Consider the following 14,066-nt stretch of genomic DNA (forward strand, 5'->3'; position numbering starts at 1 on the left):
GAATGTGAAAAAATTCAGTGCAATCAATGAGAAAAACTGATTTTTATCCTCTTTTTACTGCAGTGTGACTGAATCATTACTGAGCTGAGCTGCAGACTAATAATCCTCTGTCCCTACAGTGTGACCCAATGATAAAAATATTGATTAATAAGCACAGCATTTGTGTGTGTGTGTGTGGGTCGGGGCCTGCAGCATGAGTGTGATCCAGGTCAGTGAAGGTGTTGAAAAGCGGTCAGTGGTGATTAACAAGCTGCGTGACACCGAGGACGTTTACTCTCTCTGTTTGGCAACCTCAGCGCTCCGCCTCGCTACTCAGGTAACCAAGAAGCTTCCAGAGCAGATGGTTGCTGCAACTTTATTCAGCGTTGATCATTTTACGAGCTCTCCCTTTACGATCCTCACAAACACGATGCTGCTGCAACCAGGAACAAAGACGGGCTCAGGCCTCCAGCAGCAGTACAAACAGAGCAGGTACAGCCGGACACACATTTGATCTCTGACTTTATTTGTAGGGTCCAATCAGCTGTTACAGTTTCAGTACATGTCTTTGCTACAGAAATACTGTGTAGAGCGTATAAAAGCAGATATTTGGGACCGCACTGCTTTGCAAGGCACCGGGGATTTTATAAGAGTGCATTTAATACTTAACACCAGAGTCTGTACAACACAACTGGTCAGAGCTGTAATACGCTGAAGACGTCACATGCCAACAAGACAGCCCAATAAAATCAATCATCTGGGTACAGAAGCACGGGACTGCCAGGAAATGGATCTTACTGTGGGATTTCAAATTCAGAGAAGGGGAATACCTCCGACTTTATCAGGTTACTTTGAAAGACTTCGATGTGATTTGAATTCAGATTCAATCACATGACCTGCAGAAAGCAACCAGAGCAGCTCGGAGCGTTTCTGCGTCGGTTTGGTTGTGTTCTCCTGGTTACCCCAGTGAGTGTGAATGTCTCATAAGATGACGTTAAAATGACAAGTGTTTTAGGATTTCAAAGTAAAAGCTTACTGTTCCACGTGGATAGCTAGCTAACAGGATTAGCCGCCTGTGATGCAAACATCAGGAGGGTTTCCTTCCTGCAGTCACACCCTGAGGCTCTGCAAACGCTGCAGCTCTGAACAGATGATCTTCATTTTTAAATGCATTTCATATTAGAAAGCTAACAGCTCAGTCTTTATTGAAGGTATGCAGCCTCTGAGTACACCTGCTCTTTTTATGGACTGTGGCCATTAAAATAAAAAAACAAACTAAACTGTGCTCAGATCATTTACAGTGATTCAATTTCACAATTAGAGGTCAAGCTGATTTAAAGCTTTATATCTTTTTGGCCTATTTGTCCTTCCATATTTGATGTGCTGAGCATGAAAAGCAGCTTTAACAAACTTCAACATGTGCATCATCATAAACCGACTAAACTGAACCCGACACAAAGTTACTTGGATATAAAATCAATATTTTCTACAGTAGGTGTTGTTTACAGCATCCCTCTGTGATGTAAACATTTATCTCACACCCTGTGTACGCACAACCCCAACACAAAACCTTACAGTGCATCCAATTTAAAAAGCAACATATTTGGTACGCAGCAAGGCACCTGAACCAACCGTCAACCTTCCAGTGGAACAGTAAAACTGTTCAGTGATGCAGTGAGGAGATTAACAGTGTGCAGGAAAAAAAAACAACCACACAAACTCTAAAAGTAACATTTGTTTTTCTCACACACACACACACACACACACACACACACACACACACACACACACACACACATGCAGAGTGTCAGAATGGGGATGTAAACCACAGTGTGTCAGCATCAGTATCTGCAGGCACTCCTGTCTTCCTCACTGGATCTTGCTGAGCTCCGAGGCTTCCAGCATTTTCTGAAACACAAAAAAAACAGCAGCAACACACTCACATTAATCTGGTTCACTGTATTCACGGGAATGTTATAAACAGACGAGCACAGTGAAAGGGTGTGTTTGGTATCCGAAGCGAGTCGAGTGAAGTGTGTTAGCGTCTAAGACTTCAAACTCAAGCGGTGGCTGAGCTGCGTGTGTCGAGCCGGAGACTGAGCCGCTCTTCTTTGCAGAGGCTTTTGTGCCTCCACATTAATGTGGAACGGACTGGAGTTGTGTTTGTAACAGAGCTGAAAGCAGAAACAGTCTGTAGAGCTCAGCAGGGAATCTGAAACAAAGCTGGATCCTCTAACAACCTTCACTGAACATGAAGTGGAAACAAAGATGAAGAGTTGAGATGTTTGACCTACAGCAGCCATCACAGATGCTTTGCTGTGCTCAGTGTCCCCCTGCAGAGCTCATGTAACCTCCACCTCACTGGTTGGAGAGAGTGTCTGTCCTCGGCCGTGACAGCATCTGGCTTTTGTACATTTTAGTGCATGTTTGGCTGCGGGCTCTGGTCAGTGTCCTGCAGATGGAGTCTGTCAGAGAGGGGGAGGCAGAATCTCTGCTGCTCTGCTAACCGTGTCTCTCTGAGAGGATCGCTGTCAGAGCAGCAGCACCGTGGAGCTCGTCCTGAGTGATGTGGGCTGGAGTTACACTGTAAGCAAAAACCTGATCCTCGGCCACACATTTGATCTCGTCACAGCTGTGCCTGAAGTCTGCCCACTGGGATTTTTCCACAAGGTTACACAGCAGCACAGAGCTCAGGGCGTATGCAGACGTAGACTACAGTATGGACGTTTTTGGTTCCCGCTGGCCGGAACAATCCCTGTTTGGGCTTTAAGAGATTACAGTGCAGCACTGTGACGAGGTCCTCCAAGCTTCTGCCAAGTTCTGAAACACCTGGAGACCATGTGACTCGTTCAATTAAGGTGTATTTTTACCTCCACATAAGGCACACTTACACCAACCTTTATACTTCTGCCTGTTCATTAAAGGCTTTATCCTCACCGTTTCTCTCACTGTCAGATATGTTTATGTTTCAAAAATGTGCATAACTGACAAAATTTACATTTAATCGAAAAAAAAAAAAGATTTTTTTCAGCATGCCTGTTAGAATTATTAGGCCATCATCGAGACAACATTACAGAAACAATCATGTAAGAAGGGATAATGAGACTTAAAAACCACAGGAAGAACTCCACACCAGGTCTGACTCATTACTTTAACCCAGTGCGGGTACGGTGGTCAGCAGGTGGGCTGGTGCAGCATGTCTGTAGACATTAGCCCAGAGGCTGATTTACATTCCTACCCTCACCTGCAGCAACAAGCTGTGGGAATGATGAAAGAATGAAATTCCAGATAGAATATTGGAAATGTACATCCTCCTAAGCGGGTGGGGGGGCTGAGTCACTCAGAATAGAGCTGTTCCTTCACATTCAAAGGAGCCAGTTAGGGTGGTTCAGACATGTGGCCTCCTACGTGCCTTACACATGATCTGAGCAGACCCCGGGGCAGACCCAGGATACACTCGAGGTGTGTGTAGCTGGAAAAGAGGGCTGCACTATGACATGTTCATATCAACGTGCAGCATGAATGATCAAAGTCAGAAAATGTGTGTGTGTGTGTGAATCTCTCAGGTCAGCAAAGTAAAGGTTCCCAAGAAAGTTTTGCATGAACTAAGAAATGAAGGCAGCTCCTGCAGAGTGCTCATCAGAGGGCTGAGACCCTGAGCAGAGGCGCAGTCGAGCGCATTAAAGCAAAGCTTCATGTTTGCTAAGAAAAGCTCAATTTATTTTGACTCAAATACACATTTTATATACTAAAATCATAATTAAATGTAACTATTAGAGTAATGATTAATACCAGCTCCACTCATGTTTGTATCAAAGCAGCTAGTCCTGTTGTAAGAAGTAAAACCCTTATTTTCAATAATCCCACAGCTCATTATGACTGGAATCATCTCCCTGCTGGCTGCAGAGCCCCCGCCTGCCCAGCATGCCCTGCTAACAGTCCTGACATGTCAGCATTCATCAGAGAAGAGAGGAAACAGGACACACACACACCTTCATGGCCATAGCACACATTGTGATAAATAGGACCAGGCACATGGGTAGTAAAGGATGCTGTGCTCTCCTCTGTGAGAATAAACTGTGTGTGTGTGTGTGAGCCATATTACACTACAACACAGCAATGCCTCATCAAGGTCTGAGCTGTTGTTACAAAGTGTGTAGCGTGAGGAGCGTGAGTGCACGGCCACCTCCTGTGGACTGATTCACCCCCAGCTTCAGTCACATATGAGACTCAAATCTGGGAGCCCATCAGTTCGTCTGCTAATGAAGTTTTTCAGGCGATGACTCCTCAGGTCCTGTTTAGGAACCCGTTTACAGGGAAAAAGCTAATACAAAGTTACACTGCTGTCACACAGTAGCTGAGCAAAGCTGGCACAGTGCAGCATGTGACCACAGCCTGCTCCAACACGACTATCAACAATCTTCTACTGCATGCAGAACCTGCCTACAGAGGAAACATGAACCCATGAACATGTGAAACTCTTTGTATTCTGGTGACTCAGTGGAGCTGGAACATAATGGGATTTTTAGTATTACCAGTTCCACTTGTAAGGTGAAGCCCCTACAATAATACAGAGAAAACCCAGCAACCAAACAACCCACTATGAGCAGCACTTGGTGACAGTGGGAAGGAAAAACTCCCTTTAACAGGAAGAAACCTGCAGCAGAACCAGGCTCAGGGAGGGGGGGTCATCTGCTGTGACTGGTTGGAGCTGGGGGGGTAATCCAGCTGTTGGGCAAATGATCATTATACAGGTAAGGTGTTACTTCCTGCCTTTTCCACCTCCACCGGTGCCATTAGGTCAGCTGCAGGGTTGTCAGCTGGTGCCACCATTGACTGTAAACAGGGATGTCTGCCCACCACCCCCAGCAGCTACCTTTACTGGGGTGTAGGCCCCAACTCGTCTTTCCTCCTTAACCATAGCCAGCAGCTCGTTCTCTTTGCCTCCTCCTCCTGCAGCTCTGGTTCTTAACAAGCTCCAAGTATTAATCTGATGAATAAGGTAAAGTTGGCTTCTCTTCTATTTACAGTGCTGGAATTGGTTTTTACCAAACTGATGGATTATAACATGAAGTCAGGTTAAACAGGGACTTTTTACTAGTTTGGAGAGCAGCACTGATCTGCACTGGGAAGATGAAATGTTAGAGAAGAGGCTAACCACAGCGCTCCAACACTCTCTGAGCACTCAGCCACCTTTCAGTGACTACAGCTGGTGTACAGACACCGTCACACTGAGATTCCAGTAATCTTAGATTATTGTAAGCCATGATACAACATGGACACAACAATTTCATCAACTGTGGTTCACGCAGACTTTGATACATGGCTGTTAGCTTTCAGCAGCTAAGGACACGTTATCCAAACAAAGCTTCTGCTGCCACTTACTGTTGATCTCACTGCTGCACCTGCATTAACCAGGACAGCAAAGGCCTTAAAGAGGCAGAGCAGCTGGATAAACCAACACGCTCATACTGTCACCAATGTGCAGAGCACAAAGACACTCCACATGCAGCCTTGAAGTCAGACCTCACGTATCCACTGGGATGGCATCAGTGTGACATGCGTCTGCTGTTTCTCTTCCTAATGACGGCAGGCTGAAGCTATGACAGGATCTTGTGCTGGCTTCTCATTCTGCTGTGACTGATGTGTTCAGATGGTGGAGCAGAGCAAGGTGACTTGTAGCTGAAGAAGTGCAGCCAAGAAAGCTGCTAATCCGTCTGATCGAGTGTCTCCTGTGGGAATGTGAGACCGCTGCACAAGTTCATGCTGCATACATACAGCACCCCTCTGTGTCTGAACTCCATCACATGTGAGCCCAACACTATCCTACAGAGTAACATGAGGGGCAGGGCTCTGTGTTATATTTCAGTCCAATCAAATAGTCCCATCCAATTTTCAAATCGGATGAAATTAAAACTATAAATCCTACAACTCTGTATTGATCTGGTTTTAGGTGAATTAGTCCAGCTGTCACACTGAGGTCTAAATGGTTCTGAAACATGGAGTCTGTCAAAGCCACTTGTTTATTACTTCTACATATGAGGCGCCTTTTCCTAAACCTGCTCAAACAGGTTTTAGTGTCTGACCCAAATCAGCAGATCACTAATGTAAATGCTATTTCTTAGGTAGCTTCTTCTGACCAAGATATCTACATGATTGCCCTCCAACCTCCTACACTGCAGGTCTGCCTGCTTCAGCCAGTACATTAATGCTGCAGTTTGCCTTAAGTAGCAGGCAGTCACCTTAATTGAGCTCTAACTGTCTGAATGCTGTTCTGTCTGCCTGCCTATTTTCTGGAGCTCAGACATGCTGACATCTGCTGTAAACAGGACTGACAGGCAGGAAAAGACAAACACGGAAACCTCAGGACACCCAGTTCATCTTCAGTGAGTTATTCATTCAGCCAGCCGTGATGATGATGATGATGATGGCAGGTAAATCACCGGCATCTGTTGCTAACTACAGTATCACAGCATAACACACCTCAGCTTGTTAGGCCACAAAGTCATGACAAAACCATCTGGGTTAGAAAATAAGGCGAGTCTCCAGCTTTATCAGTGATTAAATACCATCCAATTACTCAACAGTGAAAACACACAACTACTCAGTAATGTCACAAGAGTGTCCACAGTCACACACACCCTGAGTACTCACCCTCCATGGAGCTGTTTCTGCAGAACCAAGAGACCAGAAAATATTCAGTCATCACTGTGGTTGAGCTTATCAGACGAATGATGTGGTTGTGTCTTTATATCTGTGGTACAGACTGATGAAATCTAATTTGTCTGCATGTATAATAAGAACTAATTATGCAAACAGTTCTTCTGGTAAAAAAAAAAAACTGTATGTAATCACTCAGAAACATAGTGAGGAGCAGCTGAGACCGTATGAAGGAAATGATGATCCAACAGCTCATCAGAGGAGCACTCAGCTCCTTCAGTCCACAGCAAACAAATGGCTGCGGTGCACAGCAAGCTAATGCTTTACAGTGGAGCCATATCAATGCTATTAGCATTGGGAATGCCATTTATCTGCAGTAAGTGGTCTGAGACAGGCATCAGCAGCGCTCCTTAATGCCAAATGGGAAGCTCTGGAGCTGTACGCTGTTATGGAAACATACATACATTCTTGTCTCAGTCTGAAGGCTGGAATCAGTCAGCTTCACCACAGCTGCTACATACGAGCACATCATAACGCACGTCGAGTAAATAACCCTATGAGAAATATCAGGTGTGTAGAGTTTCTCATAATCAGATCTGTGTGCCTGAGATGACCGTATTAGGGATCCCTAACGGACCGATCCAACTGACAACTGCTCGCTTTTATTCTGGAAACTCTTCTCTGTGTTGCTTGCAGACCCCAGCAGACACGCTGGTGATGAGGACTTCACTCAGCAAAGGGAAAAGAAAATATAAAAAATCTGCTCCAGACTGCAAAGATGAAAGCGGACAAACAGCAGCTGTACGATGCTGTCACTGTGTTTCCACCACATCAGTTACTGTGAGGATCTCCTGACAAATGTCACAGAACAAGGTACAGAAAAGAGTCAGACTTTACCTTCTTCTTGAAGGCCTCCAGTGATTCAAACTCCAGACGGGCCAGTTCATTCTGGATGTATTTGGGAACGTCTGGGATGAGGAAGGTCAGGATGAACTTGAAGGCCAGCAGTCCATGCTGAAATCACAGACAATCACATTACAGGGACTAAGAGTGCAAGGTGACCCTTTTATTTGCATCCTTTCAGTTCTGAACATGCTTTGAAAAGACACATCAATATAAAGTGATTATACTTTTATAGAATGGTGTCCTTCATGGGACACTCTGCTGTATAATGACAGAGGACAGGAGAGGAGAAGGGGGAGTGACTGAGAGGAACGTCAGGGTGAGACAGACAGCTGGGCGTGTCCTTGAAGCAAATGCAGCACTTTGGTTCTGCCCTCTAACAAAGTGACTCTGAAACAATGAATACAGCAGTAAAGTGCATTTATACACTGCTCAAAAAACATAGATCTCAATGGATATCTACACTGATATGGACTGGGTAATGTGTTGGGAATGAAAGGATGACACATCGTTTGATGGAAATGAAAATGATCATTGTCCCAGATCTGGACCAGGACATCACTGAGCTCCTGGACAGTCTGAGCTGCAATCTGGTGGGTCCGGATGGACCAAAACATGATGTCCCAGAGGGGTTCAGTTGGATTTGGGTCAGGCGAGGGTGGGAGCCAGTTAGTGGTATCAATTCCTTCATCCTCCTTGGACTGGGAGGAACCACTGCACCAGTGTAGGGTCTGACAGTGGGTGCAAGGATCTGACTCTGATACCGAGTGGCAGTCAGGGTGCTGCTGCCTAGCCTGTAGAGGTCTGTGTGTCAGTCTAAACATCAATGCTGATGAGATGAAGCTGGAATTGTAATCAGAGCTGCTAATAAAAAGCCATTTCTGACACTGGCCAATAAAAGAGCACGATGGACATAAGCTAAAGAAAAGACACAGGAAGGGAAGACTGGAAAAGGTGCTGTGCTTCATCACAACCCCCACGATCACACTGGTATAAACTTTTACCTGATGGAAAAATGTCATATTGAGAGATCATTCCTATAGCATTGCTCTGTGTTTACATATCCTAGCGCCCAGAGACCAAAAGCTCTATGTGTGTGTGTGTGTGTGTGTGTGTGTGTGTGTGTGTGTGTGTGTGTGTGTGTGTGTGCCTCTAGTGACGAGTTCTTATTTAGTGCTTTTCTACTCTACTTTGGACACTCAAAGCTCATTAAACAACATGTCTCATTCACACACATTCAACATTGCATCGGAGAGCATCTTGGGCTTCAGTATCTTGCCCAAGGACACTTCAGAATGCAGGGATCGAACCGCTAGCCTGCTCTACCTACTGAGCCACACCCACCCCAAACCCCAAACTTAGTACCTAAAAATTCTGTACCTACTTCAACAACCTCCAACAAAGCGCTGTACTTTGCAAAATATGCAAGAAAACTGTTCCTGCTAAAGATGGAAGGAACAAAATTGTTTCACCATTTGAAGCAAAACATCACCATCCAGTACAGCCAGGTTACAGAGGAGGAGATGCTGGCAGCTGATGATGCACGCTCCAAATCTAAACAAGTGACTCCACCGAGCATCACTGGAGCTCTCGCTAACTGCACTCCGTATGTCAGGAAGACATAAAATGGATGGAAATTCATGGTTTCATGGGGGAAAAGCAGGACTTTAAGCAGCTGATTAAAAAGTTCAACCTCAGATAAAACGTCCCAGGTGGAAAATACTTTACAGTTTTACTGGTGACAGCATTGTGCAGATCCTGAAGAGTTACAGGTTACTTTAATTTAGAAATAACTAAAGTGATAAGTGGTTATTTTATATTTTTATATTTATTTTTAGCCTTAGAGCCCAACCTAATTCACAGCCATGAAAATAACTTCTCATGTAATACACATGTAATATGGTAGAAAAGTTTACGTTGAGACAGCAGAGTCACGCCCTTCTGCCACTTTCGTCACGTGTTCTTGGTGCCAGACCAGCTAGTTTGCGGGGCCGGAGTTGAACCTATTTTTTGGCCGAGTACTGAGTGCGTTTGAGGTGGAAAACCTGCCAAACGTTCAAATACTGGTACCAGAACCAGAACCCGGTCGGTGGGAAAAGGGCCTAAGAGTCTAAACGGTGCACAGATCTCAGTTTCTCTCTGTCACAGCTCAATAATCAAATACAGTAAACTGCACACTTCTGAATCAGCAGAATGTGTTTTCCCACAAAAATGACCAAACACTCACTCATGTATGCTGAGCTAACGCTCTTCCCATCTGGCCACACACACACACACACACACACACACACGCACACACCCCTCTTAGCCAGTCCATCTGGAGGACAGCCAGCTGCCATCAGCTCCTCTGATTCAGCACCCTCTTCCTCATCACAGTAATGGACTTGTGTGCTAAAGTCGATGGAGCGAAGGGTGTGAGAGCAGGAGCCGATAACAAGGTGGACTGCTCCACAGATACGAGCTTCAGGCTTATCAAACTCAGTGATTTGAATAAGATGAATGGCTCTGAGTGGTACCACGGTCTGCTCCAATATTTAAAACACAGCTCACCAACATCCATGCTAACGCTAGCTTTCACAGAGGGTCATAAAATGATTCATCTGCCTATCTGAATATTTTTTTTCCTTCTACTATATACGACCCAAACCCATTCTCTCTTTTTGTAGCCTGGATGTTACAAAGTGTACAGAGTTGGTGGAACACATCATTTGATCCAAGAACAGCTGCTGAGAAGTTAAAAAGATGCTGTGATCGGTGCCTTTGCAGTTCATATGAAGGATTTTTACCATTGCTAACAATCTGAGCTCTAAGCAGCATGAAGCCATTCATTTTGCCATTCCAGTCAGCACAGCAGCTCCAATAATTAACAACCAGAACAAGCTAAGAAATCCCTGATCTTAGTGACCTGTCACACTGATTGAAAGTGCACAATAAACAGTGGAGCTTTTAGTGAATTGCTAATGCTATTGAAGCCTAATTTATATTTGTGAGTGTTCAGCAGCACAAGGTTAGGCTGAAGACAGAGGACGATCGCTGAAGACTCAAAGGAAAAGGTGACCTGTGAAATGTTGGAGCCCAACAATAAATCCTGCTTCGTCTGACACAATGGATGTGACTCACCTTCAGATGCTCAGCATGAAAGCTATTTGCACATGATTACATTACACTAGCAAAGCAACTTGACTGATTCCTCCTTCACCTTTATGTCAGATGACCAGTAAACTACATGTAGGGCAAAGAGAACTGTTATTAATGTTGAGTTATGTTCCAAATTCATTACAATTGTTATATCACATGAAATCAAGCTATGAGCATAGTTAGCAGTGAATTTATTTGTCTTGATTTACAGTAAGGTTTGCTTCATTTGAGGCACCGTGCCCATTTTTGCCTTCAGAGCTTCCTTAATTCTTTGTGGTTTTGACTCAAGGTGAAACGTTGCTCACAGATTTTGGGTCATCCTGACATGACAGCATCAGGCGGCTGCTGCAGATTTATGAATCTGCCATTCCACCACATCCCAGAGCTGAAATATGGAACCTGTGGAGGCTGTTTCATCATCAGAAACCAGTCTGAGATGATCCGGGCTTTGTAATGTAGCAGGTTGTACTGCTGGAAGCAGCCACCAAGCATGAGCACACTGTGGTCATACAGGGATGGGCACAGTCAGCAGCAATACTCAGGTAGGCTGTGGGTGATGCTATAGGGGGCCCAAAGTGTGCCAAAGAAAAAAAACCATCACACCATCAGCGGCCTGAACAAGGCTGTTGGATCTGCGCTTTGAGGTTTTTCCCAAATCCCCTTCCATCTGAATGTCGCAGCAGAAAGCGAGACTCTTCGGACCGGGCAATATTTTTCCAATCTTCTGTTCTGCTTTGTTGATGAAGCCTCTGTTTCCTGTTCTTAGCTGACAGGTGTTTACCCAGCTTTGTGCTGCTGTAGCCTGTGAACAGTGATGACATAGTTACCTTGAAAAAGTAATCTGATTACTGATTACTCCTTTAAAAAGTAACTTAGGTACTTTCAAAGTTAAGTAATCTAGAAAGTAACCAAGTTAGATTACAAGTTACTTTGTTACTTTCAACAGCTGCCGGTGTTGTGCCAAAAAGTGATTCAGATGTTTGTGTTTTTATATGTAATGTCTTTGCTTATATTGGTAAACAGAGTGCAGTCAGCATGATATACGAAGGGCTTGTATATAAAATGAAGAAATAACCTGTTTTTCAACAATCTTTAGGAGTCTGTGTTTTTGTACCTACATTATAATCAATCCAGAGCTTTTTGGCCACTTCAAATATCTCTATATAACTGTGATGTTATATTAGTTGTGATTTCTGCAGCTTTCTGAGCCAGATTTCTGTTTAAAAAGACATTTTTAATGTCAATGACAGTTTTTACCTTGATGAAAAATTAATATATAAAAGTCACTTTGCCAAAAACTGAGTGCAGCTTCTACCTGTGATAGAAATGCTGTTTCTGACTCAAAATGACCTGATATCATTCATGAGAGATGTGTTTGACACATGTTTCACAGATTATAGGTCAACAAGTCATTTAAATACAGCTGTTTAAATACAGGCAATCATTTTCTGGCAAATACCGAAAATTGCTTTTTGGCAGACGATCACTTTTTGGCACAACACCGGCAGCTGCACTGTGGCATCGGCCAGACGTCACTCCCTGAGACACAAGCATAAATATATCTTTGTACTGAGGAAAATGACAAAAACAGTAACGCACAGTGACTTGGATAAGTAACTGTAATCTGATTACTGGACGGCAAATAGTAACATGTTAGATTACTCGTTACTGAAAAAAGCAGTCAGATTAGAGTAACGCGTTACTGACATCACTGCCCATGAACGCGTGTTGCGTGCTCAGAGTTGCTCTTCTGCATATCTTGGTTGTAATGAGAATTTCTGTTGCCTTCCTTAGCTCGAAACAGTCTGACCTCTGACCTCAGCAGCTGCTGTTCACTGGACATTTTCTCTTTTTTGGACCATTCTGTGTAAACTCCAGAGATGGTTGTGTGAGAAAATAGCAGCAGATCAGCAGTTTGTGACATACTCAGATCGGACCATCTGGTCACCTTTCCTTCCCTCTCTGATGCTCAGCTTGAACTGCAGCAAGTGGAACTGTCTGCATACCTAAATGCATTCAGCTTCTGCCATGTCAATGAGGAATTGAAGACGTGTGTCTAATAAAGTGGCTGGTGAGTAATGTGTCAGACACATTGGTATTTGCTGTGAGATGCTATTCAAGTTACACAACTTCGGCTCACTGAGAGAACAAAAGAAATGGATTCCAAGTATACCACACCAAGCCAAGAATATTTTGCGGTGGTAGCGTCACTGCTTATTGTTGCAGTGTTTCCTTCACAGCCCGCACATTAAATAAAAGAGCAGAAGCCCCGCCCACCTGCATTTCCAGTCTGGTTTTTACAGGATGGAAGCTGACCTGATGAAGACGAGCAAAAATGACTGAATGGTTGCACCCAGTAAAAGGAAAATAAGGATTATTTTGAACTGTGAATCATGCAAAGCCACTTTTCTCTTTTGTTTATGTAATGAGAGGAAAATGAGTAATTGTGCTAAATGTTGTCTTAGCCACCCCGCTGATGTTCTAACTTTAGCAATATAATCTCAAAACCAACGGGTCATTCATTCCCAACAAGTCAGAGTCCAAATGTGATTTCCACACTCAGTACTCAGCACTTAAAGCTGTGACCGTGGGACCCGTTTCACTGTTAACTGGAAAATTAGCATTTCAATCCACCATCAATCTGATTGATGAGCAACAAAATCTGAAATCTGCCATTTATGTGATGTGACCGGAGCAGAATGCATCCCTCTGTAGCATGATGCAGCCTCACTGCAGTCATCCGAGCAGCTCATCCTGATGTGTTTGAACATTCAAGTCTATGTTTTTCTATTATTTCTGATTATTTGATTTAAAAAAAAAAAAAAAAAAAAAAAACAACAGTATTTTATGACTGACTAAATTAAATTCACTGACAAAAAAACAAAACCCTCTTCATTGCAACATTCTTTAATGTGCAGGAAAACCCTCCTTTTTCTACTTTTACTAATACTTTTTGATAATCAGAGCAAGAACAATCAATTTACTTTTTAATTAAGTTCGCTGAAGTTTTTGAAAACGTTTATTAATGCTGCAGCACGACGTCTGAACACAGAGTAACATTTGGCTGTCGAGCCTTTGAGCTCGTCACTCAAACACATTTTACATAAACAAATTAGACAGTGATGAGTAAATACCCCCCCCCCCCCCCAGGGCCTGGTTTTACTGAGCAGGTGAGGGCAGCAGAAAGAGCTGCAAACACAACATCAAAGTTATGTCATAATGAACATGTTTGCAACGAGCAGCAGATGCACAGGATTCACTGTGAGTCGTGTTTCCTGCCATCCAACAACCTGGAGTCCAAATCCAAGTCTCCTCCTCACTGTGATCTGGTCTGCAGCAGCTACCGAGTGAAATACACGAGAGCCGTGATAAACCTGACTCCAGTG

The 14,066-nt window shown here is 43.9% G+C and overlaps 1 protein-coding gene across 3 annotated transcripts in view; it reads right to left on the reverse strand.

Moving 5' to 3' along the window:
- Positions 1-484: 484 nt before the first annotated feature.
- The window catches only part of ano10a (anoctamin 10a), a 36,058-nt gene continuing 22,476 nt past the window's right edge, over positions 485-14,066 (reverse strand). For 2 of the 3 annotated variants that reach the window (XM_030749894.1, XM_030749893.1), the window contains 2 exons: positions 7,537-7,653; positions 485-1,887 (listed from right to left, as the gene is read on the reverse strand). In XM_030749894.1, the coding sequence (XP_030605754.1) occupies positions 1,849-1,887; positions 7,537-7,653 (156 nt within the window). In that variant the 3' untranslated portion in view covers positions 485-1,848. Of the gene's footprint in view, positions 1,888-6,633; positions 6,651-7,536; positions 7,654-14,066 lie in introns of all 3 variants that reach the window. The other variant, XM_030749895.1, reaches the window with a different exon arrangement.

The sequence above is a fragment of the Archocentrus centrarchus genome, chromosome 16 (assembly GCF_007364275.1).
Source record: "Archocentrus centrarchus isolate MPI-CPG fArcCen1 chromosome 16, fArcCen1, whole genome shotgun sequence".
NCBI lineage: Eukaryota > Metazoa > Chordata > Actinopteri > Cichliformes > Cichlidae > Archocentrus > Archocentrus centrarchus.